Here is a 14,139-nt window from a genome sequence, read left to right on the forward strand (position 1 = left end):
ATTTTCCTTGCATGGCTTCAGTCTGCTCGCCCTACTCACCGACGGAGTTGGAGATTGACTGTGATCTGTGTTTGGTTTCCAAAGCCTATCATTTGGGGCAGGAGGAGACGGACTGGTTTGAGAAACCACGGGAATCCCGCTCCGAGAGGTCCCGGTACTATAGCAGCACTGGCGGGAGCAGTGGGCACACTTCTTCGCAGAAGCGGGACCATATCAAGCACACGTACCATGACTACGATGAGCCCCCTGATGAGGACCTTTGGCAGCAGGATGACTACGCCCAGCCCCGCCATTCCTCCTCCACATCCCGGGACAGCAGGCACCACGGGACCAACTCTGGGAGACACTCTTCCTCCTCCCGCCATTCCTCTGAAGACCCCAGGTCCTCCAGATCGTCCAAGCAGCATCCCAAGGATACTTCCCTGCGCCACGAGTCCAGGCAGCAGCCAAGCTCTTCATCCTCCTCCAAGAGGAGCCAGCCTACTGACCAGAGATCTTCGCAGGGTTACCACCCTTCAGATTACTCACGCCAGCCCACCAGTCACCACCATGGTTCTTCTGAAGGTCAGAGATTACAGAAGCAGCCGCTACAGTCCCAGCAGCCACTGCAGTCCCAACAGCCACTGCAGTCCCAACAGCCACTGCAGTCCTCCCGGAAGCAGGACATGCAGTCTCAGCAACCGCCATCTTCAAGGCAACAGCCGTCATCTCAGCAACCGTCGTCACGGCAACAGCAGCAGCCACCCCAGCAGCAGCCAGGAAGGCAGCCGACGCCTCAGCAACAGCAGGGGCTGCAGCAGCCAGGACAACAAGCGCAGCGCACCCAGCAGCAACAGGCACAGACGTCAGCGACACGGCAACCGCAGATGCAACAACAGCCTGCGCCTGCACAGCAGCAGCCGGTACAAGCACAGCAGCAGCAGCCAAAGCCAGGCCAGGCTGCAGCCCGGGGTCCACAAGCAGGCCCTCCGCAGACAACAGCGGTAAGCAGTGTTAGGTTACATACAATGAATTCATTGTAAAATCTTCTTCCGTAGTAAAAAGTGAAATAAAAGGCTGCAGTAACACGTGAGAGTAATGTGGCACACACACATAAGTGAATATTTTTACTACAAATTTTTCACTTATTTTTTCTCTGTGCTTTGTGCATTGCTGCAGTATATTGTAAGCATTTAAAAAAAAATCAACTATGTTGTGGCTCTCTTGTTTTAACACAACAAACACCCCTGTATACTGAACACTGTTGCCGTTTATGTGCAAGAATCCAGTATAGGAGAGCGGTGAGTGATGAGAAGTGGAGTCTGTTTAAGAGTAGCTCTTTTGAAGTACTATTGCAAGTCACTGCTCTCGTAATACTGCAGTATGTTTTTGTAATGTGAAATTATGTTTGAAAAAAAAACAAGAAAAACATACAGGGTGCAGCAACACTAGTTATAGATTTGTTTGGGTCAGTTTATGTATGATTAATCCGCCCTCGACAGCTAATTATTGTTTATTAATTTCTGATGAAGTTCAAGGGCCCTGAATAAAATGTTAAAAAGTAAAAAACAGAACAAACCAAAGAAATTGACTGTGTAGCAGGAGCTACTCGGCAACACAGCATGAGAACCATTCAATCACCTTTTATCCAGTGCTTAATTTGTGCTGGCGCTCGCCCAGCTCCGGAACCTGCAGGGTCATATTTCCCGGTACATCTAGTTAAAAATCTCATAAAATGTTTTATTTTAAAATTTTCAACACAGCTGTATCAAGTCTGCAAGTTCTTGTGTGCACGCTAAAGAGAGACAGTCCGCTGCCACGTTTGTAGCCTACTTTAAATTACTTTACGATTTCAACTTGCGTGCCTGTAAGTAAGATGACACTGGCTGCCATTCTATTGTCATTTTTTATACACAAATAAGCTTACTTGACTCGAAAAACGTCATGAACGATACAAGCAACTTCTTACACTACTTGGTTTGATTAAAGGAGTAGTACACAACAAAACATGAAAGCTGAACATTAATTTCAACAAAGAACAACGACAACTTTTTAATGAAAAAAAAATATTGTAGCCCACTTCAATAGGAACATTAGCCTGCTATATTATATTAAACCAAAACAATAAAAATAATAACAATCTGGTTTTCTTTTTCAATGAAAATAATTTAATTAATAGAGAATAAAAACATACTAAGATAACAACTACCTAGCCTAAGTTTAATTAATCTTTTTTGTAATCTACCAGCGGCTTCTGTTGCATACACATCGGTGATAATAGTGCAGACCATAGTTCAAACCAATGTTGGGGTGCATATTTTTTAAAATCAATGTCGTCCTTCTGGAGTCCTCTAAATGCTTTTAATTTGTTTGTTTTTTAAACAATTTAAATGCAAAACCATAACAAAACATGTATACAGGCTTTATTTTTTTAAATGTGCCCTGCTGTTGCCTTTAATTAATTTTTCTGCACGTAGGCCTACTACTACTTTGTATATGATGTAGAATACATGATTGTAAACATCTAACACTAGTACGTACAATACTCTTTCAAATAAGCGTGTTATGATTTTGAATGTGTGGTTCTTGCTTGCGCCCCGGCACCTCTTTCTTTACAAATTAAGCACTGCTTTTATCCTCTCATAGCCACCAGACCTGGCACGTCTGACTCAGAAATCCCTGCAGTGCAATACTTTGTCTCAGAGCTTGTTAGTACTTCTATTCGTTACTTCTGCTCTTTGGCTGGGAATTTATTTCCACCGGGAGCTGAAGACTGTTGTCTGAGATACCATATCTGCTTGATATAGCGTCCAGTCTCGACTGTCCGCTGTTTTTATTATTAGTGCCCAGCTTTACTGGCAAAAGGTTAAATGAATGCATTTCCTAAACTGTGAAACCTGGAATTAACTGAAAGTTCTCTTAAATGAACCTTTTCAGTTCTTCCCTACTAGTTCTGTAACGTTGTATTTTTGGGTAACTGTCGTTGGCTTCTCTAATAGTGCTCTACAACAGTCACTCACGCTGTCTCTGTGTTTGCAGGTGAAGACGGAATCGGCAGATGCTTCCAAACTGGCTGCTAAGCCGACACAACAGCCAGTTAAAGCACCCCTGCCAACGACCCCGGCAACTGGTATAGGTGAGTGAAACCCATTGAAAGAAACGGAGGAGATGTCATAGACCAGGTGTGAAGAACCTCATGCAAAAAGACACAGAGACATTAACTGTTTCAGCACTAAGTGATTGATTTGATCAAAGTACTGTACAGTACACCCTGCAGGGATAAGACACCATAGATTTCCTGCAAGCATTTTCCAGCACTGTCCAATCCAGTTAATTCCAGGCTAAAAGCACTACAGTGCTCTAATATCCAGCAGTGGCTTATCCAGGCCACATATCCAATCAGCCACTATGTGGCATTGCAGAAAGACTTACCCTTGGATAACTAATGAAATTGTTTCAGTGTCTTGCAGCATTGATAAGCATATTAGCATACTAGATTAGTTTACTGTCCTGCAGTTTCGAGTGTAGTTCCTGCAGTTCTGAAAGAATTAAAATTAGTGTAAATGAACTTCTTATAATTTTGTTATGCTATTTAGAGGTCAGAATTACATTTGTTTCCAGAGTCTATTCTAAAATTCTATTGTGAACACTAAATTAAACAGACCATTGCTCGTAAGCTTGGGAGCTAATGTGTGAACAAACACATATCTCTCCAGGTGTACAAGATCAGTTTATAGTATTGATTGAGTGTCAATGGATTCATAACAATACTATATTTTTTTGCAATTGGCCGCTCTCTCTCTGGAGATCAGTTGAGGTTAAAAAGGGTCGCAGGGAACTCAATTCTGGCCTTTTTCACATGCTGGCAAATAAATAAACACGTGTATGCAATACTCACTATGTAGAAGGATTTAATTTGATTTTGTGAGAAATGGAAAGATGACTTTATTGAGTTTATTGATCTCCTATTGATCCAAATGACCTGAAAATATTGAAATTTTAACTGGTGAAAAAAAAGATATATCTCAGACACTGCAGGATACATACCAGTATAGGAGTAAAGACCTGGGTCAGTCTGGCCCATTTTATATAATTGTGAATTAACTCTAGTAGTACTTACAATCTTATATCTCAGACAGTTTTTCAGGTCTGTACGAAATATGGAAAAAAGGCATTCCTTTTTCTAGCTCCAACTGAAACTTTCTGTTTTTATATCTTTTAAAGGATTTCAAACAACAAATGTCCATCTCTGTAGCCGAGTCATGTTTTAGTTTTGGCCAGTGCTCCTAAATTATTTCTTGTAATTGGATTTACTTGTTTGTATTGGTTGTGCTCATTTAAATTTGTTTGTGTGTGTTTTTTTTGTTATATGACCAGGTCTCCCTTGAAAAACAGACTTTAAACTCCTGGTTAAATAAATGTTAAATACAAATAAAAAAAAATAAAAAAAACTGGGATAAGGAACAATAGGATCTGCCCCAGCCTGGCCCCGGCTCCAATCAGTGCTGTGTCTTTGTTTCCACACAGGTTCAAAAGCAGTCCCAAGACCTGGGGGAGTGGGGGGCGCTGCTGCTGCTGGACAGCCAGCGACAGACGAGAGTGTGCTCTCCAAAATCTTACCTGGGGGGGCCGCCGAGCAGGCCGGCAAACTAGGAGATGGCAAGCAACCCCCATTACCAATACAGTCTTTTTTCTGATTGCTTTTATTTCATTTTTTGTGAAGCGATGATCATCCTTAACACATATTTTTTTATTACCTTCCTCCATACAGCTGTGTCTGCGTTCGGAAAGAAATTTACTTCATTGTGGTGAGCAGCTAAGCAGTGGGTAAGTGTCTTTCATTACTGATGATCATTTATTTTACACTATGCTGTACACTATCATCTGACATTATTATTATTATTATTATTATTATTATTATTATTATTGCTGCTGCAAAGTCACTTACAATAGGACCTGGGTTTTACGTCTCATCCAACATACAACGATGTCCACATTGTGCAGAGGTTATTGTTTCAGCCAATTTGAGACTTTCAACAGTAGTTCTCTGATTCCCCATAACATATTATTTGAGCTAGATGGGGTAGCCAAGTTATATTTGAACTACTGCATGAGAAGTGAATCACAGCAATATCCCTGAATAAAACAGTGTTGATCCGACAGTAATCTGTATGAGATAGCCCATTTAAACCCCCACCTGGATTTTAAAGCTGAAACTTCAACAGCCTTATCCATTCAGAAATACATTAGAAAGACAAAACACGATCTAGTAAATCCTTCATTTCGTACAATACAAGTGCATTTTGATTTCTCCGTTCTAGGATTTCTGGAGTGGATAAGGAGAAAGACTCCAGGCTTTGTACTGGAAAAACCTATGAACAACCCCCTTGTGTATTTCATATAAGAGAGAGAAACGTGGGACTCTGAGTGCGGAAGTGAGTATGATTATGCTTGTACTATACTGTGTCATACTGTATGCAAAGAAGTCACGTGCTGTGTCACTTGATCAGCTGTGTAACATGTGGGCCAGTTAGCTGTTAGATAGCATGGTGTATATTGGATAGAGCCAAACATGTATATAGATTTGAAACAGGCTCGACTAGTTGGATCCCACAGTACAGTATTACCCTGGAGTGCTACCAGGAAATCAAGGACCCCCGTCATAAAGGAAACAATGATAATGGCGGATCAGTCTTCTTCTGCTATATCCCTGTACAGAACATTGAGTACAGAGTGCTATAGCATTACAATAATGTAATCCTGCTATGAATTTACTAAAGCATGCGTGTATTATACGGTAGATTCGTTCTGTCTAGGAATACAGTTATTATTATTAGAATCTGTTTATTTAGCAGACGCCTGTATCCAAGGTGACTTACAGAGACTCTTCTGATAGACTCTTTTCATTTATATCCAGCCAGCAGGGGACTGGAATCAATGATGCCCAGACAGCACTGGAGACCCTGAACATGCACATCTGTTGAAGAAGAGAGGCTTTTATCATTTCATCAGGCAGGAGGTAAGGAGAGAAAAGAAAGGACTGGAATGTGCTGCTGTGCAAGACAATAAAAAGCTTAAAGTCATATTTTTTTGTGTCCTTTGCTTTAACGTCTGCCGAACACTTTTTGCACTGCAACCCAAAATGTACAAAAACCCCAACAAGACGCACGTCCCTGGCACTGCACACTGCCTGGCCACATTATTGGGACCTGTCTACCTGACTGGATTTGGCATCACCCTGAATTAGAGATGCAAATGAGTTTGGTCATGTGATGGAACGTGTGATCCCTGCAGCACTACAAAGCTGTGGCAGAAGCACAATTGTAGTATAAGCAGTTTAATTATTTTGTATTTAATCTTGACCTTGAGCTAAACAAAACACACATACAGTGGACGTCATATATATCACTCTCAATATGGTCCCTGTACTGGACTGTGACAGGACATCAGGCATCATCTAATTTCGGCCTCACCTCAGCGTTTTATTACTCTCCCGGCTCTCCAACATATAGATTTCTGATACAATTCCCAGGTCACGTATCACAGCAGTAATAACAGAACTATCATCAAATGGAGCAGTGTCGCCTATCTCTCCCCCCTCCCCCCCGCTGGTGTCAGGAAGTAGCCTATCGATCCCCCCGCTCACCTATGAGCTGCAGTGTGCACCAGAATAGCAGGGCTCGATTCCTCGTGAAGGACGTTGTCAGTGTATGAGTGAACGGAGTTAGTTTTATCTCTGCATGAAAATGGAAGTTTAAACGGTGCTTGTTAAAGACTGCCGTGGGCTGCATAGCCTACATGTGCTTTGGGTTTATATAAGTGCACGTGGTTATTGCTTTGATTTCTTTTCTCTTTTTTTATCATTGCCTCTGGTACATCTTTCTACTAAGATGGCACCCACTGACCCCCACCACCACACACACCACACAACCGCACCGTTTGGAAAGCTTTGCTTCAGGACTAAGGTTACACAGGGGCCCCCCAATGTGGAGCCGAGTAAAATCAAAATGTTTCTTATAATACAGTGAGTTTTTATTTTTTGTTTTTCATTGCTGCAGCCCTGTAAACCGGCACTCACTGTTTTGAATTCTCCTACCTTTTTTTTTTTTTTTTTTTTTTTGCAAAACTAAAAGAAGTAATAAATCATTATAGTCATCGCCTTTGTATTTCCATACTAATGGGTTATTTAGTGTATTTGCGAGAACGCCTGTGCTGGATGAAGCCTTTTTATGGCTTTTATTAACTAGACTTTGACATTTTAGTCCATAAGTGGCTCTGAGAAAATAATTTCTAAAACTGCATTGTCATTACTCCCAAGCGAGGGATTTAAGCAGGCACAGTTTAAAAGACACTGCTGGGTGTTTATTTATGTGATTAGTCTGTGACAACTGGACCTGTGTGGAAAACCATCATTATTAGGCATTTGCACACTGACTATTGCCACAGGAACCCACCCTGCGGAGAATGCTCTCTATGTGGTTAACCTTTAGGCAGGGTTCAAAGGGTTCCCACGGCCCAGTAGCTTTTCCAATAGTGCTTTAATTACTTGGTAAGACCGGGCTGCTGTTTGACATTCTTTTAACTATGTTTTGAAAAGCGGTCATTCGGTTAGGCTTAAACTTGGTATGGACATTCCTTAGCACATGAAATATTAAGGTATCAAAATTCAGAGTGGTTGTGTTAATGAAGGCTGTATATCTAGAACCTTTCGCCTAAATTTGATGAACATCGACACACAGGCAATGTAGGTCGCAGGAACGAGGGTGTAAATTAGTGCATGCTTGTGTAACAGTGAATATTTTCAATTTCAACTGCTTGCTACTTGAAAACCGTCTTCTTTTCAACAACCCTTATCAATGCTGATCTGGATTCACAGCTGAATATAGTCTATGGACCAAGAACCCTGAAGCTTCCATGCCACCACAGTGTTAAAACATGAAATCAAAATGAATGTTTATGGCATGCTGCTCTGGTGAATAACATTGAAATGAATAGAGGGGTCCAACGCTTACAGGCATTACTGCATTCAATAAAAGTGCAAAGAAAGCTTTGATTGTGCTGTGTTCCTGTCTGCAGTGACACATTGTATACACAGGCTGGCCGTTCATTTGTTACATTGTTTAATGGTATTTTCAAAGGCTGGTGTAGTTGCTCAGGCTGATCTTCCTATTCAAGGTCAGAACTGATAGCAGAGGGGGTCGGATCTTCTTACAGGTGATGGCAATGCTTCAGTTGTGAACCTGCTTTTGCAGTCTTTATCACAGACTCAATTTCAAGTGCAATCCCTGTTTCCAGCAGATAGGACCATTTGAAGGGAATAAAAATAGTTTCCTGTGTTTTCAACACTGGAAAAGGTTGTTAAAAAGTTATTAAGAATAGTAAAACAACAGTATAACATTAAATGTTTATATATACAGTACTGTGAAAAAGTTTTAGGCAGGTGTGAAAAAATGCTGTAAAGTAAGAATGCTTTCAAAAATAGACATGTTAATAGTTTATGTTTATCAATTAACAAAATGCAAAGTGAATGAACAGAAGAAAAATCTACATCAAATCCATATTTGGTGTGACCACTTTGTGACCCATTACTGACTCATTGTGTGACCCTGAGCAAGTCACTTAACCTCCTTGTGCTCCGTCTTTCGGGTGAGATGTAGTTGTAAGTGACTCTGCAGCTGATGCATAGTTCACACACCCTAGTCTCTGTAAGTCACCTTGGATAAAGGCGTGGATAAACAAATAATGATATCCGAGTGCACCTCTAATTATGCAGTGTTCTATTCCTGAAAAAAATTAACTATTTGGAGACAGCATATAAAACACTGCAGTAAAGGACACAAATGTGATTAAATACAATGAGCCATTAAGTGGCTTAGGTGCATGTCACTGTACAGAATAAACTCATGTGGGGCACCTGATGTCATGAGTCTGTTTGTGATGGGTTGATGTGGTGTACTATACAGCATCAGAAACGGGCAGTCGATTGTCTGATCTTTAGATCTTTTGTAATAATGCATCATGCATTCGTTCATTCATTCAGTCATTCATGTTTTGTTTTTGTCAAGGTGTGTGGTGCTCATATTGGCTGTTTGGGATATTTCAATGATTTCCATCTCAACCACAATTTGGTTGAAACTGTTTCTGTCAGAGTTATTTTCCTTTCTTCCGGTTCCTAATTAATGTGATCTGGGCTTGTCTGGTCTTGCATTTCTAAATTTAATAATTTAATCTCTAATTATCCCAAAAATAAAGTGTTTCAGTCTTTAGACATTTCACTCAAGTATTACATTTTTCTTTTTACATTAAATAAGGAGACCTTTTTTTAGCTTGATAAAAATAGATACATAGCCCATATGATTCACGAGTCAGGAAAAATGGAGAAGTTAATAGGGCTTCATTAATTTCATCTATTTAATGTGCTGTGGATTAGTCATTTTGATTCCCTGTGGAAGAAACCAACTGAACACTATAAGGTCTGATTGGGATCAAACAATGAAAGCGCAAGATTATTTCTCTGAAGAAACTTAATCATTTCCAATAGCGCCTTAAGCTCTTGATTAAATACGCAAAATATAAATATACCTACTTTTTTGTTCTCTAGTCTCCTATCTTATTTGACTTCCTCCCTGCTTATTTCAGATTCTTTATCTTCGTCTTGACGTGACGCATGGCATCCAATATTGACGTCAGTCTCTCAACTTGTAAAAACTGTTCGTGTCATGTTTAAACGCAGTACTGCACTCGTTGTGAATTGCTATACACTGGTTCTGTTCTCTCAACCCACAGCACTTCAATTAACTCAGCGGGCTCATTCTCAAGTGATCAGTAGGCCAGGGATTAAAAAATAAAAAAGCACTGAGACTGAATTACCCTCTCTCTTCGAGAGAGGATAATCCCACGAGGTCAGAGCGGAAGTGACAGAATCCTGTTCCTGGTGAGTGGATCATGAGAGGGCTTCAGTCACCAGTGCTATTAATACTTTGCCTTCCACAAGTGCAGCGAGTATTGCCCTTTGCATTCCCCTTTTGTTGTTGTTCATTGTGTTGCTCATGAGAGGTTGTGCAAGACCAAAGCCCTCTCTGGTTATCCACAGACAGCTGAACCTGTGGCTCTATGAACTTGCTGTGATGGTAACACCCTTGTCAGGAGTCAAGGAGCTTTTGCAGATTGTGGCTGTCTTAACTGATGGTCAATGAAGCCCAGCCATTTTTTATGTGCTGGGATCTTATTAAATGGAAAAACTGTACTTGAGTCAGCATGCTGGCTTTGCGTTGTAAAACCCTGTGTACTGTGCTTTAAAATTTCTATCCCATGTGCAAACTGTTATAAACCAAAACGAGTCAGCCCCTTAGAAATTACAGCCAGTGCCTATTCAAAGCTGTCGATTAAGGGTTTAACCCTTTCATGCATTCATTTTTTTTTTAATTGCTTAAAAATTTGTTTTGGTCACATAATTATATTTTTCATTGAACATTTTTTTTTCATTGCTTTAGATGGGGAATAAATAACATCCTCATATGAGGCTATCATGCATTTGCGTCTTTCATATGCCCTCATATAAAGCCTAGAAGAGGGCACCATGTATGAAGGGGTGTGAGTTGGATGTAGCGGCAGACCCATTGCATATGTGGGCTGAGCAATTGAAGGCTTCAGTATCTTGGGAACCGCGATACCAAATGTGTGTGAAGCAGGTGCGTTTGAATTTAAAGTACAACAATATGCATTGCCGTGTATGTGATATATAACTTACAAATAATTAAAGGATTCACGTGCTGTGTGCTCTGAGCACTGGACTGAGACACACTACAGCTCACATGCCTGTGACTGAACTCTTTAATAATTAAAGGATTCACGTGCTGTGTGCTCTGAGCACTGGACTGAGGCACACTACAGCTCACATGCCTGTTACTGAACTCTTTTCCAGTGTTTCATTTCTACTTTTAAAAATGAACAACCTCCAGGGGGCAGGGTATAATAATTAGTAATACCTCCAGCATCTAAATCAATTAAACAGTGTTGACTTGCGTTTTACATACTGTAAAATACATTGAAAGACAAACATACACTGAAGGGACTGCTAGGCATGTTGTTTTTCACAGCCTTGGAACACAGTGGGACCTTATTCAAACATTGTATAAATCAATTAACTAGGCCATGATAAGTTAGATCTCAGTATGTTTTGCAGCTGCATAAATGTATTAAATTTTCAGCTTAACCTAATATATATATATATATATAGAGAGAGAGAGAGAGAGAGAGAGAGAGAGAGAGAGAGAGAGAGAGAGAGAGAGAGAAAGAGAGAGAGAGAGAGAGAGAGAGAGATTTTTTTTTCTCTGTCATTCACAGTAATGGTCTGTAATGGTTTTTCATTGATCACCACTGCCACCCTGTGTACATTTTCAGCATTGCAATAGCACCTAAAAGCACTGGGTTGCCTGTGATTCAGGGTTCTTACAGTCACAACAGAGCAACGAAACCTGTCTGATGATGGACAAGACAGTAGCTGACTCCTAGAAGTTTTACTGCCATAAGTGCTTTACAGGTATATGGGCACCATATGTGCTTTATATAGGGTTCTGAGATTCAGATAACATTAACAATCTGCAGAATGCAGCGTTTTGGCAGGGACTCATAATGCCTCTTGATAGCTGGACTTCAAACTGTTTGGGCTTTTTCTGCATAGCGGCATTGCAAAGTGCCCCAGCCTCATATCCACCCCCGTGCTGTGGGCGTGCTGCAGATGCCTCTGGTAAAAGCTCACTGAAGGCTGATACACAGTATTATTGCAGACAGGGGACTGGCTTAAACTGGTGGCTGACACTGTGATAAAGTGATGTGTCAGTTTGCATTGAGGAGGACAGGTCTGATAAGCTGTCAGTTTGTAATCATTTAGCACATTCACCCCAGAGGGAGCAACAGCCATGCACACAGTGCTGGTAGGGAGGCATTGATAGACACTGAGGCTGTGGCAGGGAGGGGGAGTTGGGTGTTGGATCATTGGAGGGGCTCATATCTATGTGCAACTTGTCTTACCAGAGGCAAACTTAGATTTAAACTAATATAAATAACGCTGGCCTCTTAGGTAAATGCCACTGTCACATTAAAACCCATTCAGTTCTGAGAAGCGCAATCCACATCCATTCATATCAGTACAGAGACCACTGGAAACTGTGTCTATTAACTAGGACTGCGGCGGTCAACCTTAAACAGAGGTATTTCATAAGTATAGATTATTACATGTGGATGTAACCATGTGCATGCTTCACATAGCCGTACAAATGCAAATTCAACACATTCTTCTTATAGCCCTAAAATGGAAATGTATTCAGTATTGTAGCCATTGATATAAGAATTTGCCTACAACCAATTACTTTGTAACATAGCTCCATGAAGCCAGGCTATCGCATTATGGGAGTTTTCTGGTCAGGGAAGTGTACTTACAGTGCAGAGTGCCATTGGGGTTGAGTGTACTCAGAAATGTGATGGACACAAACCAGGCTGCAGTTTAGCATTGCTCCCTCACCAGATGACCAGATTACCCCCACTGCACTCCTGAAATAAACCACCTTCCACTGCCCTCCTCCACCTAATGAGACTTCAGAGGGGACTCGAGCCTTAATTAATGAGAATGATGCAGCATTCCCTTTTCACAGCATGGGTCATCTTGGTGCTAATTACATTTACATCACAGAAATCACCCGTGAGGTTTTAAACCTCTTTGTATTGTGTTTTAAAATACTGTCTCACGAGTGCACAGCATGCTCTGCAATTGTATGAATAATGTATTCATATACTGTATTGATATTTTCAACATAATGCACCTTCTTACTGATATACTGGTTGTGACAGAGAGGACCCTGCTGGTTCTTGTGTCGATGTGTGCAGCTGGGACACATAACAGGAGACGTGTTTCTAGGCAACTAATTGAGCAGGTAGGCTCACCTGGTGCTGAGCTGATCGGGAGGTCCGGATTGGCTGGGAGGCGTGCCCGGGGAGGCTGCGCACGGCTCATAAAGCTCGAGGCGACTGCACCGCAATGCTACACAGACGGCCGTTGAGCGAAAGCTCGCTTTGGTCACATAGAGGAGGAGAGTGTGCGCTCCTCAGGATAATAACTAAGGAAACCCTCAACTGCAAGACGGTGCCTGTGAAGGCTCTGCCCAGCCAGGACTGTCGTAAAGACCCGGAGTCACTTGGAGGCCGGGACTTCAGGAGCAACAGCAGTAGGTTAGTTTAGGAGATGTTGATCATAACCAGTATAGAGAGGGTAATGTAGTGTAGTAGGTTGCTGGAGCGGGACGTCTCTTTTAGTGAGAATAGCGCTTGCCTTGTGCAGCAAACTTTTATTTTTAGCTTTGTTTTGTTTAGCAAATCTGACACTAGGGCTACCATTGCTAGTACCCTAGTGACAGCACAAGTGTGTTAATTAAATCTGCGCTCCTGTGCGGCATGTTAACACACAATGCTCTGTGTCTGCCTCATTATTATTCAGTGGCGAGCCACACACATAACATTTCTCCCTGTTACACTGGTATATTAGAGGTTTGGATTTCTAACTGAAATCATTTTCCCTAGTCGTGTAGATCATTTGTATACACTATTTATTTTGAATGTCTTTGTATCGCAGTTATACATCCAGCATAGTTTTTACTGTTTTTATAGAATACATTTGATATTCATTTAGACTTTCCAAAACTCTTACTATGAATCAGAAAAAACAAATCAGGACTAGAAAGTTTTCTGAATATATTCTGAAGGCTGTGGCACTGACTTGGAATGGAGCTTCCTGATTGGTGGATCTGAGGTTTCAGACTATAATTAGACTCCGTTAGACATTACCTGGTAGATAAGTGACCACAGCGACAGCACGGTGTTCTGAGCTGTAGTCTCGCCAGCCATTGATAGATGAGACAAGTCTTACAAGTTACACCTCATCTGACTTCAGCAGTTCCCTTACGTAGATTCTAAATGAGCCACGAAGCAAATACTGCACATTTCCTTCTCTGATCTGTGAGGTACTAAAAACCAGACATGTGATGACAGGTGTTAGGTGATTGAAGAGCTACCCAATCCCTGAGCAGTTACATGAGATCAGCACCATGCCTTCTTACAAATAAAGCAGGCTCCACTTAAGAATGAGTGTCGTTTAGGTATTTTTTG

At 41.3% G+C, this 14,139-nt stretch overlaps 1 protein-coding gene across 3 annotated transcripts in view; it reads left to right on the top strand.

Moving 5' to 3' along the window:
* Nucleotides 1-14,139, top strand: part of LOC117412218 (protein bassoon-like) — a 120,491-nt gene that overhangs the window by 99,266 nt on the left and 7,086 nt on the right. The window contains exons 7-12 of one of the 3 annotated variants that reach the window (XM_058988377.1): nucleotides 22-983; nucleotides 3,019-3,115; nucleotides 4,507-4,638; nucleotides 4,751-4,806; nucleotides 5,301-5,414; nucleotides 5,897-5,998. In XM_058988377.1, the coding sequence (XP_058844360.1) occupies nucleotides 22-983; nucleotides 3,019-3,115; nucleotides 4,507-4,638; nucleotides 4,751-4,791 (1,232 nt within the window). In that variant the 3' untranslated portion in view covers nucleotides 4,792-4,806; nucleotides 5,301-5,414; nucleotides 5,897-5,998. The remainder of the gene's footprint in view (nucleotides 1-21; nucleotides 984-3,018; nucleotides 3,116-4,506; nucleotides 4,639-4,750; nucleotides 4,807-5,300; nucleotides 5,415-5,896; nucleotides 5,999-14,139) is intronic. The other 2 variants (XM_058988378.1, XM_058988379.1) reach the window with 2 other exon arrangements.

The sequence above is a fragment of the Acipenser ruthenus genome, chromosome 16 (assembly GCF_902713425.1).
Source record: "Acipenser ruthenus chromosome 16, fAciRut3.2 maternal haplotype, whole genome shotgun sequence".
NCBI classification, from domain to species: Eukaryota; Metazoa; Chordata; class Actinopteri; order Acipenseriformes; family Acipenseridae; genus Acipenser; species Acipenser ruthenus.